Source organism: Cetorhinus maximus, chromosome 16 (assembly GCF_964194155.1).
Source record: "Cetorhinus maximus chromosome 16, sCetMax3.hap1.1, whole genome shotgun sequence".
NCBI lineage: Eukaryota > Metazoa > Chordata > Chondrichthyes > Lamniformes > Cetorhinidae > Cetorhinus > Cetorhinus maximus.
This window is the reverse complement of record NC_135894.1, coordinates 67,616,489-67,642,843: the sequence shown is the minus strand read 5'-3', so window position 1 is coordinate 67,642,843 and position 26,355 is coordinate 67,616,489. Positions and strand designations below refer to the sequence as shown.

The 26,355-nt window shown below is 42.9% G+C and overlaps 1 protein-coding gene across 1 annotated transcript in view; it reads left to right on the top strand.

Annotated features, from left to right (window-relative positions):
• The window catches only part of polq (polymerase (DNA directed), theta), an 85,054-nt gene that overhangs the window by 24,440 nt on the left and 34,259 nt on the right, over positions 1–26,355 (top strand). The window contains exons 10-18 of the mRNA XM_078559955.1: positions 89–235; positions 879–1,091; positions 4,138–4,280; positions 6,280–6,463; positions 7,921–8,063; positions 12,633–12,826; positions 14,334–14,458; positions 14,648–14,891; positions 22,186–24,812. Coding sequence (XP_078416081.1) covers positions 89–235; positions 879–1,091; positions 4,138–4,280; positions 6,280–6,463; positions 7,921–8,063; positions 12,633–12,826; positions 14,334–14,458; positions 14,648–14,891; positions 22,186–24,812 — 4,020 coding nt within the window. The remainder of the gene's footprint in view (positions 1–88; positions 236–878; positions 1,092–4,137; positions 4,281–6,279; positions 6,464–7,920; positions 8,064–12,632; positions 12,827–14,333; positions 14,459–14,647; positions 14,892–22,185; positions 24,813–26,355) is intronic.

Genomic DNA, 26,355 nt, shown 5'->3' with positions numbered 1-26,355 from the left:
TTTCAACTTCGTGCATAAAATATAATTTAGTGTGAGCTATGTGATTTGTGCTTTCCACCTTGTTTTAATCTTTTGTCTTTTACTGTAGGATTTGTAAAAGCATCCAAATTACTCCCTTTCACACTGCACAAGGATGAACTCCAGGAGACTGTGGATCAACTAAAGCGCTCACCAGCTGGGCTCGATGCAGTACTAGGCCGCATTGTACCTCAGGGAGTGGGCTTTCATCATGCTGGTATTACAATTTCCCTTTTTTGCCTCTTATATACTGTAATGTTAATCACTTTCTTGAGATGTTGAAAAGGTTTCATGAAATGAAGCTATAAGGCATATATGTGAAAAAAAAATGTTGCTAGACACAGTGAGGGCTAATATGATTTATTTTGCAGGAAGCTGGTTTGGTTCAGTTTTCTTTCAGGTGAATGGTAATTTCTTGTGGGTGTGAAGATGGCTGAGACTATATATGTTTACCTAAAAACAGCTTATTTGGACTTGTGCGAGTTTAAGTGTTCAAAAGGAATACAGAGCCAAGTTGTCGGCTGCTGGACAATGAATCCTCACTGTTTTGTTACACAAACTACTCCATGCGTTTTCATTAGATTATGGTGTATGTTTTGCTTTATGTAGTAAGTGAAGTAATAATGGTAATGCTGGTAAGAAATCTCAGCCTTTGAGTGGGGATCAGGCCATTCTTGGTTACCTGTTCACCTGTTAACAAAATTATAAAATGTATTGGCCAAGCATAGAGTTTTTCAGCTAATATATTGCATATAGTGATAAAATGATATTTTTCCGGATTGTCATTGAATTGCAGAGTCATAATTAGTAACTGGTGAATTTATTACTGCCTATTTCTGCCATTCTCATTTTCATTTTAGGATTGACTTTTGATGAACGGGATATCATTGAGGGGGCATTTCGTCAAGGTTTGATTCGGGTTCTCGTGGCTACCTCCACCCTGTCCTCTGGTGTAAATCTACCAGCTCGTCGTGTGATTGTGCGATCACCAGTATTTAATGGGCAGCTTCTTGATGTTATCACCTACAAACAGATGTCTGGGAGAGCTGGGAGGAAAGGAGTGGACACAATGGGTAAGCATGCCCAGTTGTTTTATATGTACTATTTGTGAAACCTGCATTTGGGTAGCAAGTCAAACTCGCTGTGATTTCATTATTCAACATGCAAAATATTACAACTGCATATTAATACTGGCCCTTGGAGGATAGTCCTGATTTAAAATAAAAGGGTGTCCAACATTGCATTCAACTGGAAGAAAAGTTTTGCAAGAAGTAGCAGGACTCAATTTACATTCAGTGCCTTCACCTAATTCTGTTAATTTCGCTGTTGTGCAAGGCCTACCTAGACCACCAGAGGGCACATAACTCCTTTCTGCCTCTCGTTAGCCTGGGTTTGGTGCCTATCAGATTGGATGCATATCTGTTGCCATCGCTAAGACTTTTGACAAGCACACTTGCACACCTATTGCTAGTATGCTATTAACTGACTCCACTAGATTTTCAGGGAGCTAAAAAAATGTCAATGTTTTAGATTACCAGAGACTGACTGTATAGTTCACTGCTACATTTAGATCAGAAGTCAGATTAACAAATCATGTTTTCTGAAAGGAAATTAGTAAATCAGTTTATGAGCTCCTTAATACCAGCCTTCTACAAAGGAAGGCACTAGTTCTTGGTATAATATTCCTGACCAATGGCGATAGTGAGAGCTTTTTCCAATTCCTGCAGAGGCAGATTCAATCGTGGCTTTCAAAAGGGAATCGAATAAGAATCTAAAGAGAAAAGATTGACAGTGTTACAGGAAAAGGGCTGGGAAGTGAGACTAACTGATTTGCTCTTCCAAAGAACTGACACAGACATGATAGGATGAATGGTGTAACGATTCTGTGATTCAATGCAAAATTACTCTTTTCATAAGTCTGGTCACCTGCAAAGCAGTGATTTGGAGTGTGTGTGGTGGGACTAACTGTTCCATTGTTTTGTGAGGACATGATCATTCAGGTCTTCACAATGATGGTTAAGATGATCCTTGAAATTATCAGCCCACTAGCACCGATTTCACTTCAAATAAAACTGCCCCATGTTTATGAGCTGATCAGGGTGAACTGGCCTATGAGAAACTGGTTTGAATTTTTCAACAACTAATTTCCAATCAGATTCTCTACTGCTATCTTGAGGGAAGAGATGTTTTTCCTGGACAGTAATTTTTTTCTATTATTCGTTCATTGGATGTTAGCATTGCTGGAAAGGCCAGCATGCTTTACCCATCCCTAACTGCCCTTAAGAAGATGGCGGTGAGCCACATTCTTGAATCATTGCGATCAATGTGGTGTAGGTATACCCACAGTGCTGTTAAGGAGGGAGTTCTAGATCTTTGACCCAGCGATTGTGGAGCAATGATATATAGTTCCAAGCTAGGATGATCTGGAGGGAAACTTGCAGGTGACGGTGTTTTCCCATGCATCTGCTGCCCTTGTCCTTCAAGGTGGTAGAAGTTGTGGATTTGGTAGGTGCTGTCAAAGGACACTCATGGGTTGCTGCAGGGCATCTTGAATGTAGTACACACTGCTGCCACTGTGCGTTGGGGGTGATGGTGGGTGTGAATTTTTAAGGTGCAGATGGCGGGGTTCTTTGTCCTGGATGGTGTTGAGCCTCTTGAATGTTATTGGAGCCTGCATCCAGGCAAGACAGTATTCCATCACATTCCTAACTTGTGCTTTGTTCAACATTTTGGGCTTTGGGGAGTCAGGAATTGAGTTGCACACTGCAGAATCCCCAGCCTCTGACCTGCTCTTGTAGTCACAGTATTTATAAGGCTGGGCCAGTTAAGTTTCTGGTCAGTGGTAATCCCCAGGATGTTGATAGGGGATTTCAGTGATGGTTATACCATTGAAAGTCAAGGGGAGATGGTTATATTCTCAATTGTTGGAGATGGTCACTGCCTGCCACTTGTGTGGTACGAATGTTATTTGCCACTTATCAGCCCAAGTCTGAAAGTTGTCCAGGTCTTGCTGCATATGGACATGGACTGCTTCAGTATCTGAGGATTTGTGAATGATGCTGAACATTTATCAGCAAACCCAATCCCCACTCATGACCTAACGATGGAGGGAAGGTCATTGATGAATCAGCTGAATTTGGTTGGGTCTTGGACATTGCCCTGAAGAACTGTTGCAGTGATGTCCTGTGGCTGAGGTGGCTTCCAGCAACCATAACCATCTTCCTTTGTGCTTTATGACTCCAATCTGTGCAGAGTTTTTCCCTTGGTTCTCACTGACTTCAACTTTGCTAGGGTTCCCTGACGCCACATTCTGTCAAATGTTGCCTTGATGTCACTGGCAGACTCTCATGCATCTCTCTAGGAATTCAGCTGTTTTGTCCATGTTTGGACCAAGACTGTAAAGAGGTCTGGATTCGAGTGGCCCTGGTGGAACCCAAACAGAGCATCAGTGGCAAGCTGTTGCTGAATCAGTGCTGCTTCATAGCACTTGTCGACGACATCTTCCATCACTTTGGTGATTGAGAGTAGACTGATGGGGCAGTAGTTGGCTGGATTGTATTTGCCCTGCTTTTTGTGGACAGGCAACCTGGGAAATTTTCCACATTGTTAGGTAGATGCCAGTGTTGTAAGTGTACTGGAGCAGCGTTCCACCCATGTATATCACCCCCTGTAGTGATCCCAAACTTCTCAACTGAGCTTGATGAAAGTTTGCAGTGCACTTGACAGGAGTTCTGCAGATTCAAACTAAATCCAAATTATCTGCCAGATTAGATGTGAATTAAGTAAATGCAAATGCATTTAAATTGAAGTGCAATAGGCCTGAATTAGCAGCGCGCAACAAGGGATACTGAAATCACTTGGAATCAATTCCACCAAAAGTTTAATGCAAATTTATTGCGGATTTGCTATCCTACATCACTTCACAGTTATGTGCTACTTATCAAGAAAGACTGCACTGACGTGAATTATCCTCAATTTTTGATAGTATGTATTTGAAATAGAATGGACGTGACAATGAACAAAGTTTTTCTGAATTCATCGCTTATTTGAGTTTTTTATATAGAGTAAGGAAAGCAACAAAAAGGTATTAATAATGTTCAACATTAAACCTTGTTTCAGGTGAAAGTATACTTGTGTGTAAGAATGCAGAGAGAGCAAAAGGAATGAGCCTGTTACAGGGCTCACTGAAACCTGTGCGTAGCTGCCTTGTGAAGAAGGAGGGAGAGGGTGTCACGACCAGCATGATCCGAGCTATCCTTGAGGTAAGATGAAAGATCAACATGACCAATTTCAAATTGGAAGAATCTAACCTATATGCTTACAGCCCTTGGCTGAGAGGTTTTAGCTCCTTAGAACTTAGACTGACTCACTTACACTTTGTTCCTCATGGGACTGGAGGAACTATGGGCAGCAAGACTATGCCACTGGCCTTAGTCCATTGCAATCTCTTTCACTCCATCCCAGGTGGCATTCCGCTTTTGAAGATCCTCTTCAAATGTACCTTGCCAGGTCGTCTTTAGCCGACCCTGCCTCCTTTTTCCATCTGATGGTGTCCGTTCTACTGCTACTCTGGAGGGGCATATGTTCGGGAGATGAAATACCTGTCCTGTCAGTCTCAGTGGTCTCTCCGTCACATTGTTGGGCAGGTGCTTCTGACCAGTCCTCCATAGCACTTCTTCTTTGGTGATGTTGTCTCTCCATGTGATGACCAGGATCCTTAGAAACCAGTGTCAAAAAATTTTATTCTATCTCCCCTCGTTGGCAATTGCTATTGATTAGAATAAGTCAAACATGATATTTGTGAAGTCTTAAATTAGGTTTTGGACATGTACAAGCCCGCAAGCTGTAATTCAGAGCCTGCTTGTTGTTTTGCACACAATAGCATTGTCAAACATACAAAATATGACCTGAATAAATTTCTGATGCCATGGAGTCCTAGTTTACAAACAAATGTGATATATTGTTGAAAGTGGTGCTTGCATTAGTGTTTCTGAAAACCTCAGGCAGAAGTGACCTATTTACATATCTTTACACTACAACCCATCTGATCATTTGACTATAGATTGAACTGTCATAGAATTGGTAGAAAAACCAAAATAAATTCAGAAGTTTGTATTTCGCTCTGTCAGTGGATTGATAAAATATAGAGGAAGGAATGAATGGCACTTCTACAGAGGATGTTCATCACTGATGTCTCAGAAGGCTAATGCCAGACTCCCAGTGGAAGGGCAACCAGTTCATGTCCACCAGCTCACGTGGGCAAAGTTGTATAAATTGCTTAAATTCTGAAAAGATTATTATCTACAAGTTTGTATAGATTTTAATCTATTCATTAGATTGGCTATCTGACGATGTTAACTTTCAGCATTTTAAGAAATATAACCCTAAATTGATCTCACCAATTTATAATCAATCTTACTGATTCCAATAGTAAATTTATTGTGACATAGATGTGCTGCCTTTTAGCATAATATTTAGCATGCTCAATGTTTAATGTGCTAACTATTGTTGAGAATTTTTTTTATTTGTTCAGGATGTGGGCGTCAGTGGTTAGGGCCAGCATTTATTGCCGATCCCCAATTTCCCTTGTTCAGAGGGATTTTTTTGAGAGTTACATGTAAGATCCGGGTCCCCAGCGCATTACCCTGGGTCTCTGGAATACTAATCAGTGACAATACCACTGTGCCACCGCCTCCCCTGTCACTTGGCTTGATTCTAATGAGAAGTTTTTTAAAAATTCATTTATTGGATGTGGGCTTGGCTGGCTGGGCCAGCATTTATTGCCCATCCCTAGTTGCCCTTGAGAAGGTGGTGGTGAGATAATAGTGGAAATACTAATAGGATCTGAAATAGTTGATGTAAGATAGTTTAGCAGGTCAAATTTAAGCATCATTATCTCCCAAACACAGACTGGTTGGTTGGTAAATCCCAAATAATTTTTTGTTGCCAAATGAAGGATTCGCCTGGTGACCTTTGGCGAGGTATCAATCCCAGTGCTTTTACAAAATCCAACAGACTAAGGAATATAAGTGCAAATAGAAATTGTCACTTGGTTCATATGTGATCCACAGATTGTAGTTTATTATAAGAAAGAAAATTGGTTTAAGATCTTGTATTTGAGGTGGCTAGGAAGTGGTGCTGTATTCCAGTTCTATGGTTCTATCTAGTTTGGATTGTGTGTGAAAATAATCTATCCGACTTGAGGAATGTTTCGGACATTGTAGGATTTCTAAAACTGTGGGCTCTTTATCTTGGTTTCAGATAATAGTGGGCGGTGTTGCCAGTACCCCAGAAGATGTCCGCGTGTATGCCTCGTGCACACTGCTGGCTGCCAGTGCACAAGAGGCAGCATCAATCCAGGGCAATGCTATTGAGGATGCTATTCAGTACCTAATGGAGAATGAGCTTATTCAAATACTGGAAGAGGACCGGGAAGGGGATAAAAGTAACTTTTCCTTTACCTCCATTTTATTGTTTGGCAAATAAAATTTCAGATATTTTCTACTGTTCAGACAAATTCCCTGACTTATACTTTTCTAAATCTAGTTCCATACCATACATCACCTTTTAGGAATTGTTGTTTATGTACATCTGTTGTTTAAATTTTGAAATAATAATCCTGTTTATTCACACAGGATAATCTGCTTTTACAGTTAAAGTTTGATGATAAGTTGTTTTAACTTGCACTTTTTAAAATTCAGTTTAATTTTGCCCAGCTGTTTTTAATATCCTGGATCTGGTACTATTTAAATGAATATACAAATCCAATGCTTTTCAGTAGTGGCTGACTAAAAATATTACAGCCTGTTGCTCTACCTTATGCTTCAGTACACCACTAGTTATTGTTAGCTTGCCTATTTTTATTTTTTGGCTACTTTTGGTAAGTTTTTTTGGTTCTACCTCACCATGTCTTACCCCTGGTCAATGGACAAGGTGGAGATTTACTCCCAGATCTATATCTATTTGTAGCCAGACCTGACCATGTACACCTGGAAGATTGCCTTTTGATATCTCCCCTCTTACCCCTCCAGTGACACTGCAGTGGCCTCTGGTGTCTTTTGTTAATAGCATGGCTCTGATCAGATTACAATATAGGAGGAGCACGGAAGTTTACACACCTGCTGCACCAGTGCATTTCCACATTCAAAGATTAAAAATAACTAAGATTTTCAATGAAAGCTGAAATTCCAGGGACATTCAGTAGTGAGGAACAAACCAGAAGTAAAATAGAAGCCTTTGTTTATGCCAGATTTCAACTTTCTCAATGTTCTCTTTTGTTTTCTTGTGCTCTCACGCTCATGTTGTGATAATCTCGTCTGCATTTATATATGTTAGAAAAGAATCTTGGGTAATTCAAGTGAACATGTCCGTTCTATGACTCAAATATTTTCTGTCTTTTTTGTTACATTTTCTCTTCCAATTTCTGAACAAATGTTGCTTTCTTTATCTTTATTGTGGATTTCTGCCTCTCTCTGTGGCATTCACTTATTCTCTGGGTTTCATTTCAGTTGTAGGTTTCTGCTCTATGTCTCAAGCACTCTTGGTTTTTTATCATTTCGTTTAGTTTAGTGACTTTTCTTTTCCAAGAGAAAGATTAATCAATATATGAACTTCTTGAATGAATCGTGGCCATTTTTAAATTTCCACAGTTTTGTTTACTGACTTATTACACAGCAGAGCAGTGAAAACAAAATGCTACGCTCAGGGTCCACTCCTTGGGAAAATTGATTCACGCAAGACTTGAACACAGTAATTGAAGAGGATGAATTAGCGGGGTTGTGTAATAAAGCTAGAGTTTGGAACTAAATTAGACAGCTCTTTCAAAGAGCTGTTACAGGCAAAATGGTGTAAGATTCTAATAGTCCAATTGTACTTATATAGGTAATGTGTTTTTTTTAATAGTTCAACTGTATCGACCCACACAGTTGGGAGCAGCCACTCTCGCTTCTTCCCTGTCTCCTCCAGATGCACTGAGAATCTTTGCTGACTTACAGAAAGCAATGAAAGGGTTTGTTTTGGAGAATGATCTTCATATTCTCTATCAGGTACATGAGGAATTTTCTTTGTTGTTTTGCTTCAATTGTGTTTTTCATGCTACATATAGAAACTGGTGGGCGACCGTTGGGATGTCCCCTGATTAGTTTTGCTCTGAGCAGCCTAATGCTCGTTTACGTCTTGATCGCTCTTTAGTTTTATACACCTGGAAGTGAGTGGTATACCAACACACAATTACTATACTTTTGATATAAGGCTGACCCCACTGCGATGCTAAAGCTATGAGACAATTATATCGCACCACCTGTGTTCTCCGCTTGGTGATGGCAGGAACTCTTTTTACTGGGCTGTTTTCATCAGTGCATTTCCTTCAGTAACACATTCAGGTGCTATATTCAAACTGTAAAATGGTATTTGAAAGAATACACAATATGTTTTTGTAGTTATTGTGAATGTGTATGTTTATATCACCGTTAATACCATCACATTTGAGAAGCCAAGAATTGCTATGTTTTATAGAAACATTGGGCAGAATTTTGCCCTTGGCGTGCAGGCTCGGCAGGGGTGGACGGTGGCAGTTGGGAAGCCAACCACTGCCCGTGATTGGCAGTGTGCTGCGATTTCATGCTGGCGGGCCAATTAAGGCCCGTGCAGCGTGAGAGGTGGCTGGGGAATCGGTGAGAAGGGGCAGGCGGGGCAGGAGCATGATGTCCGCTGGGTCCAATGGTGACCTGGCAGCCGATTCAAAACCGGCCCAGGCAGCCCCTGGAAGGCTGCCATGGAAGGACGCGGAAGTGAAGATGGATCCCGTTGCGTTTGGACACAGCAGGCAGGGCAGTCGGCCCCGTGTTTCTCGGATGAGTGCCTTGCAGCCCTCCTGGAGGAGGTTGCAGCCAGGAGAGAAACCCTTGTCCCCAGAGATGGGAGGAGGAGGCCCCCCACACCTCACCAAAAAGGCCTGGGAGGAGGCGGCATCCAAGGTAAGCAGCCACGACGTGGTGAGGTGCACATCGGTCCAGCGCCTGAAGCGCTTCAACGATCCACTGTGATCGGGAAGGGTGAGTACCGTGTTGGCATGGGTCACTGCAGAACAGTTAAGAGCTGCCCACCACCCCCTGGGCCTCAGAAATGTCAGAGTGTGAGTGGCAAATGTCAATGAGGCAGGAGCTGGCCAAGCAGGTGAGCCCTGGCTGCTTGGACTGAGTGCCTTGCAGCTCCAGGGTCACGAATCGGCCGAGCTCTGTGAGGTGTCCCTCAGGTAGGGTTGGCCAGGCTGCAATGGCGCTGCAGGTAGAGAGTGGAATAACCAATGCTCCTCTATCCTTTCAGGAAAAGACACCCCATAACAATATTGAGAGGTCACAGACTGGCGAGGGCCCCCACACCTCCTAATCCTCACGTGGTACGAGCAGGAGGCCCTGGAGTTTGAGAGGCGCCTCGGTCAAGCAGCCATGGTGAGGTTGAGATGCCAGAGGAAGGTAAGAGTGCAGTGCACTGAGGTGAGAATGTCGGCTATAGCAATCATTCTAGTGTAGTCTCCATATTGATGTGATCCTCATAACTGGAGTCCCCACTGATAACGGAAAGACGAGGGCACCCTGATGCATATCTCTGTCTCACCAAGGTGCCTGGCATGCACAGTGACCGTTTCATGACTTAAACTAATGACATGTCCTCCTTCTCCCTTTTAGGCTCAGCAACAGGTGGTCGCAATGGGGAGCCTGAAGCCCACCCCTGACCCCGGAGGACCACCATGCTGAGCACTCACCTCTCTGTCAAAGAGGCACCAGCGCAGATACCAGCACATCGGTGGTATCTCAGTGCACATTGGTGAGGACACTTTACACTCGCTTGAGGTGCAGGCAGAGGCAGAGAGCACCCAGAGTGCCTGCAGTTGGAGGGATGCTGGAGACCAGGAACATGCTCAGTCGATGGCTCATGATGGGCCTCTGAAGTCGCCCATTAGGCAGCGAATGCTGGAAGCCCAGCAGGGTGTGCGGGAGGATCTGGTGGAGTAACATGAGGGAATGTGTGCCATGGTGTCCGCTGTGGAGGAATCCCTGCAGAGCATGAGCACTGCGTTGACCCTCATGGCCAAGTGCACTGCCTCCTCCATGGAGAGAGTGGTAACTCTCATGGAGAGGCTTCTCCAGGGATTCAACCAGGGGTACCTGGGATGCACTTGGATCTGCAAACCCTCACACCGGCAATGACCTCAGCTGGTCAGTGTCCGTGTGGGAGATGGATTGGGCACCCAGTATCCCAGCTAGGTGCCTGTCCATCAATGGTGAGCAGGGAGGTCCAATGCGACCTCATGTTGGTGCACGAGCTGCCTGTCGTCTCTGCGGGCTCCTCTCAGGGCGCTCCGGATGACGGCAGCAGCTCCTCCTCCCCTCTGCCAGTGACCGTGGCATCTGATGAGGCTGCGGTGATTGGGGAGGTGCCAGCCGTGGCACTGGTCGCTCCCTCCCAGGTGGGGTCAGCATACGCTTCACGGGTCGGAGGACGACTGCCAAGGTCATCAAGACCAACAGGACAGCAGAGTGAGCAGGCTGTCTGCAATGCTGCTGCCAGCGAGGAAGGGTGCACCAAGACACAGCACCTGCAAACGTAAATGTAAAGCACCTTTAAACACAAGGTGGACTTATCATTGGTGATATTTTGTTTCTCAATTTTGGTTTGAATTTTTTCATGGTGCGATTAAAAACACCAGTTAATGTTCATTTCAGCTCTGTTTCACATTCACAGTTAAATGAGATGTTATTTTGTGCCATTGGCCTCTGTATGCTTCATTTGTTCTGTAGATGCAGGGTAGGCCATTATGTAGTGATGGACATGTGTCTCCTGTCACAGAGTGTATGTTGTTGGCCAAGGAAATGTTCCTGTCAGGTATCGAGCATGGAGCCTGCAGCTCTGGCAAGTGGTGGTGGTTCTTACTGGTAGACTAGCTGAAGGAGCATTGTCTCAAAGCATCCTGGGTGTCCCTGCCTCCCAGGAGGTTGCCCAGGTCAGCGTCCATGCCCTCAGTGTTCTCCTCACCGTGCTCATCCTTGGACTCAATACTGGACTCATCATCTGTGGCCTGTGCAGCTCTTCTTCCCCCACTGGGTCCCCCTTTGCCAGTGCCAGATTGTGCAGAGCGCAGCATACAACCACTATCAGTGACACATGCTCTGGGGGGCATTGCATTGCGCCCCCTGAGCAGTCCAGGCATCGGAAGCACATCCTGAGAAGACCGATGGTTCTCTCTACCACTGCCCTTGTGGAGGCGTGACGCCTATTGTACCGCTGCGTGGCCTCTATTCTTGGATGGCGGAGAAACGTCATGAGTCACCTTTTGAGGGGATAGCCCTTGTCTCCCAGCAGCCATCCATCCAGCCGGGCTGGAGCACTGAAGCCATTGGGCCATTTGCCCTAATATCGCTATGTGGCTGAGTGTCAAATTTTGCTCTATAAACTCTTGTGAAGTGCCTTGGGATGTTTCATTATGTTAAAGGCACTATATAAATAAAAGTTGTTGTTGGCTGTTATGTCTTCCTGTTCTTGCTTTGGACTCTTCTGTTCTGGGTTTTCCCTGCTACAGCTTGGGCACAGAACCTACAGAAGTACATCACTTTTCCACCTATGGCTCCCACGTCCTGCCTCTACTTTTTACCGCCTGGAGTATACTCCCTTTCCATCGCAGTTTCAGACCTGGTGTTCTCCAGGGCCTGGATCCCAGGCTTTTGCTTTGACCCAGGCCCATGCCTCCATTTTGTCAGGTGACCAAAAGCTTGGTCAAAGAGGTATGTTTTAAGGAGCATCTTAGAGGAGGAGATAGAGGTAGAGAGGCCATTACACCAGGTGAACCACAATGAATTGGTCTCCTCCTAGAGTGTACATTTGTGTTATTTAAAGACTATAAAGCTCAATTGCTGATAAGTAAATACTGACTGAGTTTCTTCAGCTGCATGAATTGCAGACATTTTGGATCTGGTAGTTTGTAGTCCTGGCAATTTCTTTTTCCTTCTTTATACTTGTAATGTGGAATACAGAAATTTGAGTGGGACAGGAAATTCTTGTAAGATGTGCCATTTGCAGAATAGAAGATCTCCTTTGGCATTGCTCATGGTTAAGCCACGTAAATGTGTACCTAATTAATTTAATTGAGTAAACACTAGATTCTTAGTGGTTATTTTAAAAAGCTGCTGCTATTAAGTACTAAGTGAGTTCAGATAGTAGGCAATTAAGAGACTGCAGAATCCTCTTTGATATTTTCTGTGTATGGAGTGTTACCTTTTGTTTATTTTACACTTTTCTTTGATATGATAAAAAGTTGTGTGACAGTTTATAAGTAACTACAGTTACCAGGATTTGCCAAATTAGCTACTGTACAGGCTTGTGTGTTTAAGACCACATCTCTGAACATTATAACTGTGCTTCAGGAGCACTCTGAATAATGTCGTGGTATATCTGCTAGTTTAATGGAACTACATCAGTTACCATGTCATAAGAAGAGCTGAAACCTGTAGACTAAATGCATGTACAACTGTTCGGTCCACACCAAAAGAAACAATTATACAGGTGTACAGGTCTCGTGATGGGATGCTAATGTTTTTTTCTTTATCTACTGACTTCAGATCACACCGGTCTATGAAGAATGGGTAACCATTGACTGGTATCAGTTCTTTTGCTTGTGGGAGAACTTGTCAGCCTCAATGAAGAGAGTAGCAGAGCTGGTTGGAATTGAGGAAGGATTCTTGGCTCGCTCAATTAAAGGGAAACTTATTCCTAAGACTGACAAGCAGCATAGACAAATGGCCATTCACAAAAGGTACTGATGATGTATTGACTTTTATTTACCTATTTGTTTGTTGAAGCTTCTCCTCTTCTTCCCATAAAATGTTGATTCATTACTTGAGTAAGGATCCATGGAAATTAATCATGTTCTAGACTGGAGTGGATCAAGAGTCATTAGGAAAGCAATGTTACATTTTAATTTGTGGTTACTGATATATCATATCAACCTTTTATCTGAATTTAACGGAATGATGGCAAAATAAGAGTTCCCCTGTGAATTGTGGGGCAGGATATTCCCTTCGTTGGGTGGGTGGGGCTGGGAACGGCTGCAAAACGGATCGCCGTCCACGATCGGGCTCTGAACGCGATTTCACGCTGGCTGGCCAATTAACAGCCAGCCAGTGTGTAACATGCGCTGAGATCCTCAGCATTGTCGGGGTGGGGGCGGGAGGAGCGTGAGCGCTGAAGTCTGCACGTGCACGGGGGAGCATGCACTGAAAGCTCTCTGAAGACACAGAGCTGCCTCAGGGAGCTGAAGAATTTTAAAATGAGAAATAAAGGTTTTAAAAATAAGGGAAACATGTTCCCACATGTGACTCAGTTACATGAACAGGGACATATTAAAAATGATGTCTTAAAATTTTTATTTTTTATAATTACTGTTGGAAACCTCATCCTGCCCATGGATGAGGTATCTTCAAAAATATAAAGGCTGCCTAGCCTATTTGCCTGCCCGCCAAACGTAAGGTTGGGCTGGCAGCAAAAAATAGGATTAAATTAATTGATTCATGGCCTTAATAGGTCTCTTAATTGTCGGTAGGCACTGCCGACTCTCGCGCGCGCCTGCCGAATGAAATATTGCGCGAGTGCGCAATTATGTTGGGGTGCTCGCCTGACTTCACCTCGCACTATTTTACTCCAGATTGGGTCAGGCGCATGCCTGCCCGCCTGTGGGACGTAAAATTCTGCCCGTGGTGTATGGAAGAGTGCTGTGTGTCACCGTGTAAGTTCTTTTCAAACAATGCAATACCCAGATTTAGCAGCGGATTGCCAAAACAATCACAAAAGTCTACAATTTCTTCAAAATTAGATCAATTTCCACACCTGCTATGCATATAATATGTTGGGTATGCTTCTGGCTTAACTACTGATAATCATGAGCCTCATTGCATTTTCAGTGTAATTACATATCATGGGCTTATTTTCGGGATTCTTATTGCGTTTTCAGTTGTTTTCTTTGAGACTGTCAGCTTCAGTGAAAGCTGTTGGTCAACCCTTGCCAGTTTCCTTGATTGGCCTGTATGTGTAGTTGAAGAGCAAATTCTGTGCAGATTGTCTGGCTTTAACTTTAAGTTTGAGAACATGAAGCAACAGAACAGTTGAGAAGTGAGAGGCCTTGAAAATGATTTCTTGGATTATGTTGGGGTTTCTGATGTAAAATTCTAAAGCTTCATTATTGCGCTATGAAAATGATATGCTTGAAATATTTACTGTGCATCTTGACTAATATGCATGTCTGCCTTGTTTTCCCAATGTTCCAGGTTTTTCACCAGCCTTGTGTTATTAGATCTAATCAATGAAGTTCCACTTGGAATTGTAACAAAGAAATACCACTGCAGTCGAGGACAGCTTCAGTCTCTGCAGCAGTCTGCAGCAACTTATGCAGGCAAGAGTTAAAAGATAAATGACAAAGAACAGCTCTAAATGGAAGCACTATAGGCTGCTTGTAACCAGAGTTGGAAATGGCTGCTTTCTTGTGCATGATTGGTTTGCTCAACCTGGAGTGGCACCATTCTTTTCTAAAACTATTTTGTTGCCAATTAAATTGTTAACTGATCTTTTGTATCTTGTACAGGTATGGTTACAGTATTCAGTAATCGACTTGGTTGGCACAATATGGAGCTGCTCCTCTCTCAGTTTCAGAACCGTCTCAGTTTTGGTATCCAACGGCAACTCTGTGATCTGGTGCGGGTTTCCTTGCTGAATGCACAGCGTGCTCGAGCATTGTATGATGCTGGATTCACCACTGTATCTGAGCTGGCACAGGGGAACCCTGCTGATGTAGAAACGGCTCTGAGAAATGCTGTCCCATTTAAAAGGTAGAGCTTTAACTAGATATTTATCTTTGCGTTTTAAGATTTATAAATGCACTGATATAACTGGGCATCAACCTTGCCCCACAATGGCATTGCTTTTGTGTGGGTTTGTGCAGCAGTGAAATTATATAAATAAATTAAAGCTAATAAAGGACATGAAAAAACATTGGCAAGTAAAATCCAGAGGTATTTTATGAATGCAAGAGAATAGATAAGGAAAAAAGTAACCTGTGTGTGGAGGGGGAAGATTTGGGCATGGTTCTTAATGAATACTTTGCATCTGTGTTCTCAAAAGAGGGGACCGATGCAGACATTGTAGTTAAAGAAGAGGAGGGCAAAATATTGGATGGAATAAAAATGGTCAGAGAACAAATAATAAGGGGTTTAGTATTGTTTAACATGGTTATATCACTGGGCCCAGGTGAAATGTATCCCAGGTTGATAAGAGAGGAAATAGTGGAGACACTGATCATTTTTCAATCCTCTCTAGTTATTGTCATGATGCCAAAGGACTGGAGGACACCTAACAATGTAGCATCGTTTAAAAAAGGAGAAAAAGATAGACTGAGTAACGACAGGCCAGTCAGCCTAACCTTGGTTAATTGTTGGAAAAAATTCAGAGGAATAGTATTAATAACCATTTAGAAGAGCATGGATTAATCAAGGGCAGAGAGCATGGATTTGTAAAGAAAGCCAAGTCTGACTAAGTTAGTTGAACTTTTTGGAGAAGTAACAAGGAGAGTCAATGAAAGTAGCACATTTGATGTAGACTACATGGATTTTAGCAAGGCTTCTGACAAAGTTGGGGGGAGACGGTGGTATTGTCACTGGAGTAGTATTCCAGAGACCCAGGGTAATGCTCTGGGGACCTGGGTTCAAACTCCAGCATGGCAGATGGTGAATTTGAATTCAATAAAAATCTGGAATTAAAAGTCTGATGATGACCATGAAACCATTGCTGATTGTCATGAAAACCCATCTGGTTCATTAATCTTCTTTAGGGAAGGAAATCTGCTGTTCTTACCTGGTCTGGTCTACATGTGACTCCAGGCCCATAGCAATGTGGTTAACTCTTAAATTCCCTCTGAACAAGGGCAGTTAGGGATGGGCAATAAATGCTGACCTAGCAGGCGACACCCACATCGCATGAATGAAAAAAAATCTGAGGATGCTGGGGGAAGTAAGGATGGAAATTATGGAGACATTGGCCATAATCTTCTAACCCTCCTTAGATACAAGGGTGGTGCCAGAGGACCTAAGAATTGCAACTGTTACACCCTTGTTCAGAAAGGGTGTAAAGATAAACACAGTAACCATAGGCTAGTCAGTTTAACTTCAGTGGTGGGAAAGCTTTTAGAAATGATAATATGGGACAAAATTAATAAGTCACTTGGACAAGGGTGGATTAGTTAAGTAAAGTTTCTGTAGGTTTGTTAAAGACAAATCACGTTTAACTAACTTAATTAGCTTTTGATGAGAGTAATGTGGCTGATGTGTTGGGAAAAGGTTGTAACTTTAAACAGTTACCAGATGGAGGGATGGAGTCAGTAGCCAGGGAACAGAGATGGAAGACAATGGCTTTGGTCTTCCCAATATTTAATTGAAGGAAATTCTTGGTCATCGAGTACTGATGTCAGACAAGCAGTCTGATAACTTAGTAACAGTGGAGGAGTAGAAACTTTTCTCATTTTGATTTCTCATCAAAAGGCGTTTTATAAAGTGCCACATAATGGGCTTGTTAGTAAAGTTGAGGCCCATGGAATACGAACATACAAATTAGGAGCAGGAGTGGGCCATTTGGCCCCTCGAGCATGCTCGGCCATTCAATAAGATCATGGCTGATCTGATTGTGGCCTCAACTCCACTTTCTTTCCTATCCCCTATACGCTTTGACCCTTGTCAATCAAGATTCTATCTGGATTTCCAGAAGGCATTTGATAGGGTGCCACATCAGAGATTATTACAGAAAATAAAAGCGCATGGCGTAGGGGGTAATATATTAGCATGGATAGAAGATTGATATAAGCTGGCAGAAAGTATGCATAAATGGGTCTTTTTCTAATTGGCAGGATGTGATGAGTGGAGTCCCCAGGGGTCTGTACTGGGGCCTCAACTTTTTATGGTTTACATCAATGACTTAGATGAGGGGAGTGAAGACCAGATTTTTGCCCACTCCCTTAACCTATTTCTCTTTGCAGACTCCTTATGTTCTCTTCACAGCCTATCTTTGTGTCATCAGCAAATTTAACAACTAAGTTGTCAGCCAAATCATTAATATAGATTGTAAATATTGGGGCCCCAGCACTGGCACTCCACTCGTCACATCTTGCCAACCTGAAAATGACCCTTTATGCCTACTCTTTATTTCCTGTTAGCTAACCAATTCTCTATAAAAGGGACAACAGTGGCATGGATATGAAGTTGGCTGAAACAGAAAGTAGTGTTGAATGGTTATTTTTTAAGCTGAAGGTAGATATACAGTGGCGTTCCCAGGGGTCGGTATTAGGACCTCTGCTTTTCTTGATCTACATTAATAACCTAGACTTGGGTGTGCAGGGCACAATTGTAAAATATTTAGATGGCACAAAACTTGGATGTATTGTGAGCTGTGAAGAGGATAGAGATAGATTTCAAGAGGACATAGACAGGCTGGTAGAATGGGCAGACACATGGCACTTGAATTTTAATGCAGAGAAGTATGAAGTGGTAAGGAGAACAAGCAGAAGCAATGTAAGCTGAATGGTACAATTCAAAAGGGGGTTTAGGAATAGGGGGACCCGGGGGTATATGTACACAAAACGTTGAGGTTTGGTAAAGTGATTAAAAAGGCATATGGAATCCTGGGCTTTATAAATTGAATAGAGTACAAAAGCAAGGAAGTTATGATGGACTTTTATGAAACATTGGTTCAGCTTCAGCTGGAGAATTGAGTCCAATTCTGGGCACCATACTTTAGGAATGGTGTGAAGGCCTTAGAGAAGGTGAAGAAAAGATTGACGCAAATTGTTCCAGAGATTGGGGACTTTAGTAATAAAAATAGATTGGAGATGCTGGGGTTGTTCTCCTTGAAAAAGAGAAGATTAAGAGTTGATTTGATACAGGTGGTCAAAATCATGAGTGGTTTAGACAGAGTAGATAGGGAGAAACTGTTCCCTTTGGCAGAAGGGTCGAGAACTACTGGACACTGATTTAAGGTAATTCACAAAAGAACCAAAGATGACATGAAAAAACGTGAGGTTAGGACCTGGAATGAACCACAGTGTGGTGGAGGCAGATTTATTTGTGGTTTTCAAAAGAGAATTGGATGAGCAACTGAAGAGAGAAAACGTGCAGAGTTACGGGGAAAGAGAGGTGGAGTGGGTTTGGTTGAATTACGTTTTCAGAGAGCCGGTGTGGACTTGAGGAACTGAATGGCCTACTTCTGTGCTTTTCTGTGATTCTGAATATGCTTTTCCCCAGGGGTTTCAGGACTCTTAATGGGGTTCAGAAGCCCACACTGTGTGAGTAAAGAGCCAATTAATAGCCAGAGGACGGCAATTCTCCAATTAAGGATGGCGGGTGGGCTCTTGAAGTTGGAGGGGCAATGGGGGCACCTCCCGCTCAGAAGGAGCAGAGCTGGTCTTTTCAAGGTAAATGAGAGAGAGAATGCCCCAGATGGTGGTGCCCTCTCACAAAACCTTTAAATTCTAAACAAAAAATAGACTGAGCAGCTACAAAGTTCCCTGACACCTCCAGGGACCTGAAGGCTGACTGGAAAATTCCAGTTGGCCTCCGATAATAGGCCATTGGAAAATGCCTTGACCAATCAGAATCAAGCTGCCTGGTTTAAATTTCAAGCTTGGCAGTTAATTGTCAGTCACAATCAGCTGGTGCACTCTCCATGGCAATGCCTCTACCAATCAGAATCCACTTGCCAACCAATCAGCACACTCTTCTCATACAGTATATGTATGTTATTTCCCCTGACATTGGTATTTTCTTGCAAATTGTCCTGATGAGTGCAAGATGTAAAGCTTTGGCAAAAAAATCTTTTTTTTCAACAATACTCAAGTTCTGTACTACCAAATGACCATCAACAAAGTGAAATGAAGAACCATTGACAGTGCTATTAAGTGGCGCTTTCATCATTGACTTGCTCACAAAGCTCAGTTTGGGTTCTGCCAGTGCCACTCTGCTCCAGGTCTCATTAGAGCCATTGGTCTAAATATGAACAAAAGAAATGAATTCTAGAGGTGAGGTGAGAGTTATAGCCCGTGATATCTAGGCAACATTTGACTGAATGCAGCGTCAAGAATCCCTAGCAAAATTAAAGTCAGTGAAAATCAGGGTTAAATCCTTTCACTGCTTAGAGACATACCTAGCACAAAGGAAGATGGTTGTGGTTGCTGGAGACCAACATCTTAGCCTCAGGACAGTGTCCTAAGTCAAACCATCATCAGTTACTTCTTTCAATGACCTTCTCTCCAACATAAAGTTAGAAGTTGGGATGATCGCATTGTGTTCAGTACCATTTGCAACTCCTCAGATACATGGCTGTAGCCCCCATTTGGAGGGAGTCCCACCTCCACAAGCTGCCGGCCAATCAAGTGGCTGGCTGTCTTCTTGTCCCAGTAGCACCACAGGAGCGGTGACTACTGCAGGGACTGCATGCAGTCCCAAAGAGGAGACACTGGTGGAGCTCGAACTTTCAGTAAGTCTGGGTCTCTGGGGCCAGGCTGGCGAGAGGTTGGGGAGGCAGGGATAAACACAACATCGGCCTCCTCTTCAGCAGGAAAAATACGTGGTGGTGGGAGGAGGCCCTTAAGTGACCATTTAATGGCCATTTAAGGGCCTCAGTTGGCCAACAGGTTAGTGGGCTGTCCAACACCTCCCTCATCATTGGTTAAAAAACTTGAGGATACTGTGCCACAGCCATGGTGCCCAATTTTTCATGCCTGCCATCCCACAGCCGATTGTGGGCTTAAATTTCAGCTCCCTGAATCAGTCCATGCCCAAATGCAAAAAGATCTGGATAACATTTCAGGCTTGGGCTGATAAATGGCAATTAACATTCATGCCACATAGGTGCCAAGCAATGAAAATCTCTAACAAGAGAGAATCTAACCATCTCCCTCTGACATGCAATGACTGAATGCTTCACCATCAACATTCTGGGGATTACCATTGACCAGAAATTTAACTGGACCAGCCACAAATACTGTCCTACAAGAGTGGGTCAGCGACTGGGAATTCTGTAGTGAGTAAATCACCTCCTCATTCCCAAAGCCTGTCTACCATCAAGTCAAAGTGTGATGGAATACTCTCCACTTGTGTGGAAGAGTGCAGCTCCAATAACACTCAGAGGCCTGATACCATCCAAGATAAAGCAGCCTGTTTGATCAGCACCCCATCTGGTACCTTAATTGTTCATTCCCTCCACCACCGACACATAGTGGCAACACTGTGTACCATTTACAAGGTAACTTGCCAAGGCTCCTGCAGCAGCACCTTCCAAACCCATGACCTCTATCACCTGAACAAACAAGGGCAGCAGGCGTATGGGAACACCTGCACAGAATCCTGACTTGGAAATATATTGCCGTTCCTTCACTGTTGCTGGGTCAACATCCTGGAGCTCCCTTCTTAATAGTAATGCATCTACACCACATGGACTGCAGTCGTTCAAGAAGGCGGCTCACCACCACCTTCTCAAGGGCAATTAGGGATGAGCAATAATAATTGGGTCTTTGACAAGCAGGAATCCAGAGAAATGACATGGGGGCTTTGATGACATCATTTCTGATTCAAGTAATTGCGCAGAATTTCCTGTGAAGCCAAGATCCAGCATGCGATTCTCACTGATGACCCATAGTTTTCTTGCATTTCTGAATGGGGACCTATGGCATAGATGCCATAGTGCAGACCACTTTGCAATGGTGCAGGCCCTCAGGAAATGCTGGGCCTTTACGTTGTCAAGGAACTATCATATTTTTCCTGATGTTACAGTGGGATACTTTAAAGCAGGCTTATGTCTGTATGTATGTATGTTTCTGTGTGTGTGAATAATTTAAGTAAACTGCAGATTGTTAGACTGCAAGGTTTGAATCATCAAAGGGGTTAAGTGTAAAAAAAAAAAGGCATTGAAATGCTAATGGATGAGCTAAGTACAATAGAATTTGCATTTTTAGAGAAGTGGAAAGGTTGTTGGCTTTTCAAAGGATTATGTTTACAACTGGCAAGATAATTAAGGTAAAGTTATTACGTTTTATTTTTCCCAAAAGTGCTGGCCAGAATGACAACATAAAAGGTTTTTATATCCTGGGAAAAGTAAATTCCAAAGACAGGTGGAAACAATGGGATTTACAGATTGAAAGGGAGGAAATAGAAGAAGGAAATAAAGGAATAAAAAGAAGGAAAGCTGTATGGGGTGTGGTTGTATGAGATCTTGAAAGGTGCACTGTGAAAAACAGCCTCCAGTCACTCTGGAGAAATTTGCTGTTTCAGAAAGGAAGGTTGTTTTAAAAGCCTTGGAATTCCATTTTCAAGTGAGAGGGTGAAAGAAGCTGTGAAATATCTCCCTTCTAGAAACAGTGGGTGCTTGTGGTAACCTTTCTGAGTGTTTTATAGATTAGAAATCTATTTTGGATTGTTGCTTGAAAGGGGTGTATAGTTGGGAGTCTAGTTAAGTGGAAATTTTGGAAACTGTTATAAGACTAAATAACTGTGTAATTGTAATCTTGTATGTGTTTAACTTTTTCTTTTGTTAATAAATTTATTTAATCTTTAAAATCTCTAAAGGTGGTAATGGACTCATTACTTCTGATTTCAGTGCATAAACCTTCTCATAATAAATACAAATTGCAAAATCATTGTGATAGCATGGCCAAGTTTCCCTTTGGGACTTGGTCAGCCTGGCAAATACCACCTGCCATATCATAACAATGTTCAATACTGGGAGCTCTATTTTAGGAAGGAGGTCAAGGCAATTGAGTGGGTATAGCAGAGATGGCCAAAATTTCAAAGGGAGAGGTAAAGAGAATATTTTTTATGCAGAGGATCATTAGAACATGGACTGTCTAACCTGAAAAAATGGTGGAAACTGAAACTATATGGTGTTTAAAAGATATGTGGATAAATTTAAAAGGAAAAAAGGCAAAGGAATTGGACTAAGTGGTTAACTCAGAAAACTATTTCATTCTGAGCTGTAAGATTCCATGATTCCGTTCAATTCAAAGCTTGTGCTTGTAACACTTATGTAAATAGAAAACATTTAAGCTCAAAACTTGTTCAATAAATGATTACTCTTTTTTTACATCAGTTCCAGGAGAGCAGTTGATGAGAGTGAATGTGAAGCTCAAGAGCGTAGGAAGACACGATGTATCTGGGTGAGTGGAAGGAAAGGACTAACTGAGAGAGATGCTGCTGTCCTGATGGTGGAAGAGGCCAAGAATCTCCTACGACAAGACCTGGCTTTGATGGGAATTGAATGGAACCCTGACCAGATACTGACTGTGGTAGAGCAGGAGCCTGCAACGGCTGCTGCTGTGTCAGAGAACAGCCCGGAACATGATGATGCAGCATCCATAGATCCAAATTCAGTGATAGCTGGGAAAAGCCCCAGAGTTACACAAGTTGCTGGCCCATTGGAACATATTGCCTCCAAGACTGAAGTAACTTATGGCAAGAATGCAGAATGCGTGGATTCCAACTGCGATAGGGAAACTGTTAACAGGCAACCATCAAATGATCTTCCTGGGGAAAATATTTGTCTCCCAGTTGATGGGCATTGTAAGACAACCGTGGAGCATTTGGATCAGTCAAAAGTTGGGAAGCATTTTCTGAATGAAGTTGTAAAAAATGTTATCAATGCGAATAATTCCTTTCCGGTAACTAAGGACAAAAGAAGTGGTGGGGAACCTAAAATGGAGAAGAGTGTTGCAGAAAATTCGGCTCAAACTTTGCACCAAATTCAGTATGACAACGATGCCAATAATGATCTAAGTCACAAAGATCACAAACATCCAGTAATTATTAGCAAGCAGAATAATAAACATAGCCCAAATGTTGTTGAGTGCAAGTCTTCCGAGGTGTGTTCTGCCACAGGAGAGTTTGATGAAAGCTTTCAGTTGGATTCACAAATTGAAAAGATCATAGAGCATGCTGCTGCTGTTGCTGTGGTGTTGTCCACTTGTGAAGATCAGCAAGAAACTGAAAGCACTAAGTTGTCAGGGAGAGTCCAGTCCAGGTCAGAAAATGATGAGAGCTTAGTTAATATTGAAACGAGTATAAAGGAATCTGGCGGTAATGCTTCAAATGGAAATGAGACATTGAAAAGTAAGCCTGCTTTAAGAGAGAATACTCTGCAATCAGCACATTGTAGTTTTACTGGTGGTCAGAAACAGAGCTCTGGAAAAGGAGAGTCTTCCAATTTAGTTAAATCCATAATAAGATCTCCTAATAGTCTTCCAGCTCCATCTTCTGAAACAGATCTGCCTTTACTGAAAGCCAATGATTTTTCTTTAACTGATACCCAGCTAGAGAATTTCTTGCTAGATTACAAGACACCAGCCTCTATTGAAGAAAGCGTCCCAGTTGTTTCAGTTCAAAAATTGAATAATCCAAGTTCCAATGACGGAAAACTCAGTTTACAAGAGCTCCGTGCCCATTCTAGTGCTGCTTATGAGATGACTCTGAACGTGAGTGATAGTTTATTTGATAGTTTCACAGAAATTTCCTCCTGTGATGACATGTATACACAGGGTCTTCCACCTGGCCAGCAACTCCTAGCTAAAGCAGATATGAACACCGAAAGCTTGCCTTCCTGTAGTCTGGTTGCAGAAGGTGGAATACAGGATCAAAGTGACATACAAAAAACTGTTGCTGAAGCTCCTGAAGCATGTTTACATTGGAATGACTTGTCCTTCAATCTCTCTGATTTCAGAGATTCCTACCAAAATGGTGATTCTGTCAATTGCCTGCAGGGCTTACAGATGCCTAATCTGGATACTGATACATCTGATGTTGCTGATTGCTTAAGATTAAAAGAACAGGAGAAGTCGAATAGTCAGATAAAAAATGGCAACCCAGATCAAGGCACATTAACGAAAAGGTTACCTGACGGTTTACCGGAAAATAAAGTGGCAGATAGCAGGAAATGGATGTGGTCAGACACTCCACTTGATCTAAGTCCAGGGATGAAAAAGATACTAAATCAAATGCCAGTTCCTTTGGGTCAGAAATGTCCAAGTATGAACGAACAAACCAATGACCAGGAAAAGGACCACTGTGCAAGGAAATTCACAGAAATTAATGGTTTTCAGAACCATGCAACAAGAGCATCTGAAGCTCCAAAACCAGAGCATGTGCTGATGTTTTGTCAAACACAGCAAACTCCTAATCAGGTGTCACTAAATCAAAGCAACAAAACAGCTGCAAATAACCAGTCACCAGTTTGTGAAATTGAAAAGCTGCCCGAGTCGAGGCCAGACAGTCGGAATGAAGTTCCTCCAACACCTCCCAATGAACCTGTGACTCCCAGAATCAAAATAGCATTGACTGCAGTGATAGCTGAAAAGTGCAAAAAACGACCTTTGCCATCAACAACCCCTGCTTGCTCGTCTTATCGTTCTGTTTTTGGAGGAGGAGTAGGAACTTCTCCATCACATCATGTTGACTGCAGTCCTGTGATGAACAATAATGGTGATGCGGATGGTTCTTTCATAGGGGAAGGCTTTTCGCTTCAACTTTCTCAAGACAAGGTGGCACTTTCTGGCTCTTGCAGTGCAGAGACATTGACCATTATTGACGTGGCGAGTAGCCGAGTCCTTTTCCAGACATTTATAACGGAGTGGAAAACTAAACAAAGATTTGCACTAGCCGCTGCCTGTGAGAAAAGGGCATGTGTTCTGTCACCCAGCTCAGAGATAGGTGGCAGGTTTAAACAAGGTGCGTAAATAGATGTTTATTTATGAAAAGATAGCAGCCTGTCGAACAGACTAGTCTAGAGGGTGCCTTAGTCGCATTCCACATGACATGTTTACCCACTGACTAATTATACAAATTTATTTCATAGTAAATGTTAGATGGATTTTCTGTACAGCCATTGCTTACACAGAAATTTCCCGGCCTCTGTCGTGCTGCCTAGTGAGGAAAGACTAATTTCTTTAAATGAAAGGAAATTTGGAATGTAATTTTATCTCTGTTCCCTAATCCTAGTGAATATCTTTAACCTGCCTCAGTAGGATACCTCATCCCCAGCTTCAAAGAGCAACCACCAGCAACATTAAGGACAATTTTTTGTGTGGTTCCATTTGGGTTGGTGGGCAGGGACTGGGTTCAAATTTGCTGAAACTTTTCAAAGATAATGGTAAATTTTTGTAAAATTTATATTCGTTCATAGGGTGTGGGCGTCTCTGGCTGGGCCAGCATTCATTGCCCAAATTAGGCATCCCTAATTGCACTTGAGAACTGAGTGGCTTGCTAGGCCATTTCAGAGTCAACCACATTGCTGTGGACCTTCCTTCAAGGGCAGATAGGTTTTTACCACAATCAACAATGGCTTCCTGGCCATCATTAGACTTTTAATTCCAGATTTTTTTTTATTGAATTCAAATTTCACCATCTGCCGTTGCGGGATTTGAACCCAGGTCCCCAGAGCATTACCCTAGGTCTCTGGAGCACTAGTCCAGTGACAATACCATTATGCTGCCATCTCCCCGGCTGTCAGTATCCTACCATCTACATAAGATGACGGATGTGTAGCAAATCAAATCGATTGGGGCTTTACTATGTAGCAAGCAAAAAAAGACTCGGGCCAGAATATAATGCTCATTGGGCAGGCGTGCACCCGACCTGACCGAGCATAAAATAACACGTGATGACGTCGGGCGAGCGTCCTGACGCCATCACACACCCGCAGATATTTCGGTTGGCAGCATGCCCGCCGACAACTAAAAGGCCAATTAAGGCCATTAAAGTTACAATTGAAATAAATTTTTCACTGCCCGCCCAACCTTACATTGGGCGGGCAGGCGAAAAGGCCAAGTGGCCTTTGCATATTTTAGGAAACCTCATCCATGGGTGGGATGAGGTTTCCAACAGCAAATAAAAATAAAATAAAATGTTAACATTTCATTAATAACATGCCCCTCTTCATGTGACAGAGCCACATGAGCGGACGTACTTTATAACATTTTAAAAATCTTTTATTTTTAATGCTTTAAACTCTTCATCTCCCTGAGGCAGCTCTGTGCCTCAGGGAGCTTTTCCAGCATGTACCCGCACGAATGCGCAAACTTGAGCTCTTGCCCTCCACCAACCCCGCCCCCCAGCAGCGCTGATGCCGGGCAAGCCTTAATTGGCCCGCCAGCATGAAATCATGGTCCGGCACGACCACAAGTGACAATCAGCTTCCCGGTCACTCCCGCTGAGCCCGCCTGACAAGGGAAAAATACTCCCCTTGGTGTTGTTGATGACTATTTAGGTGAAT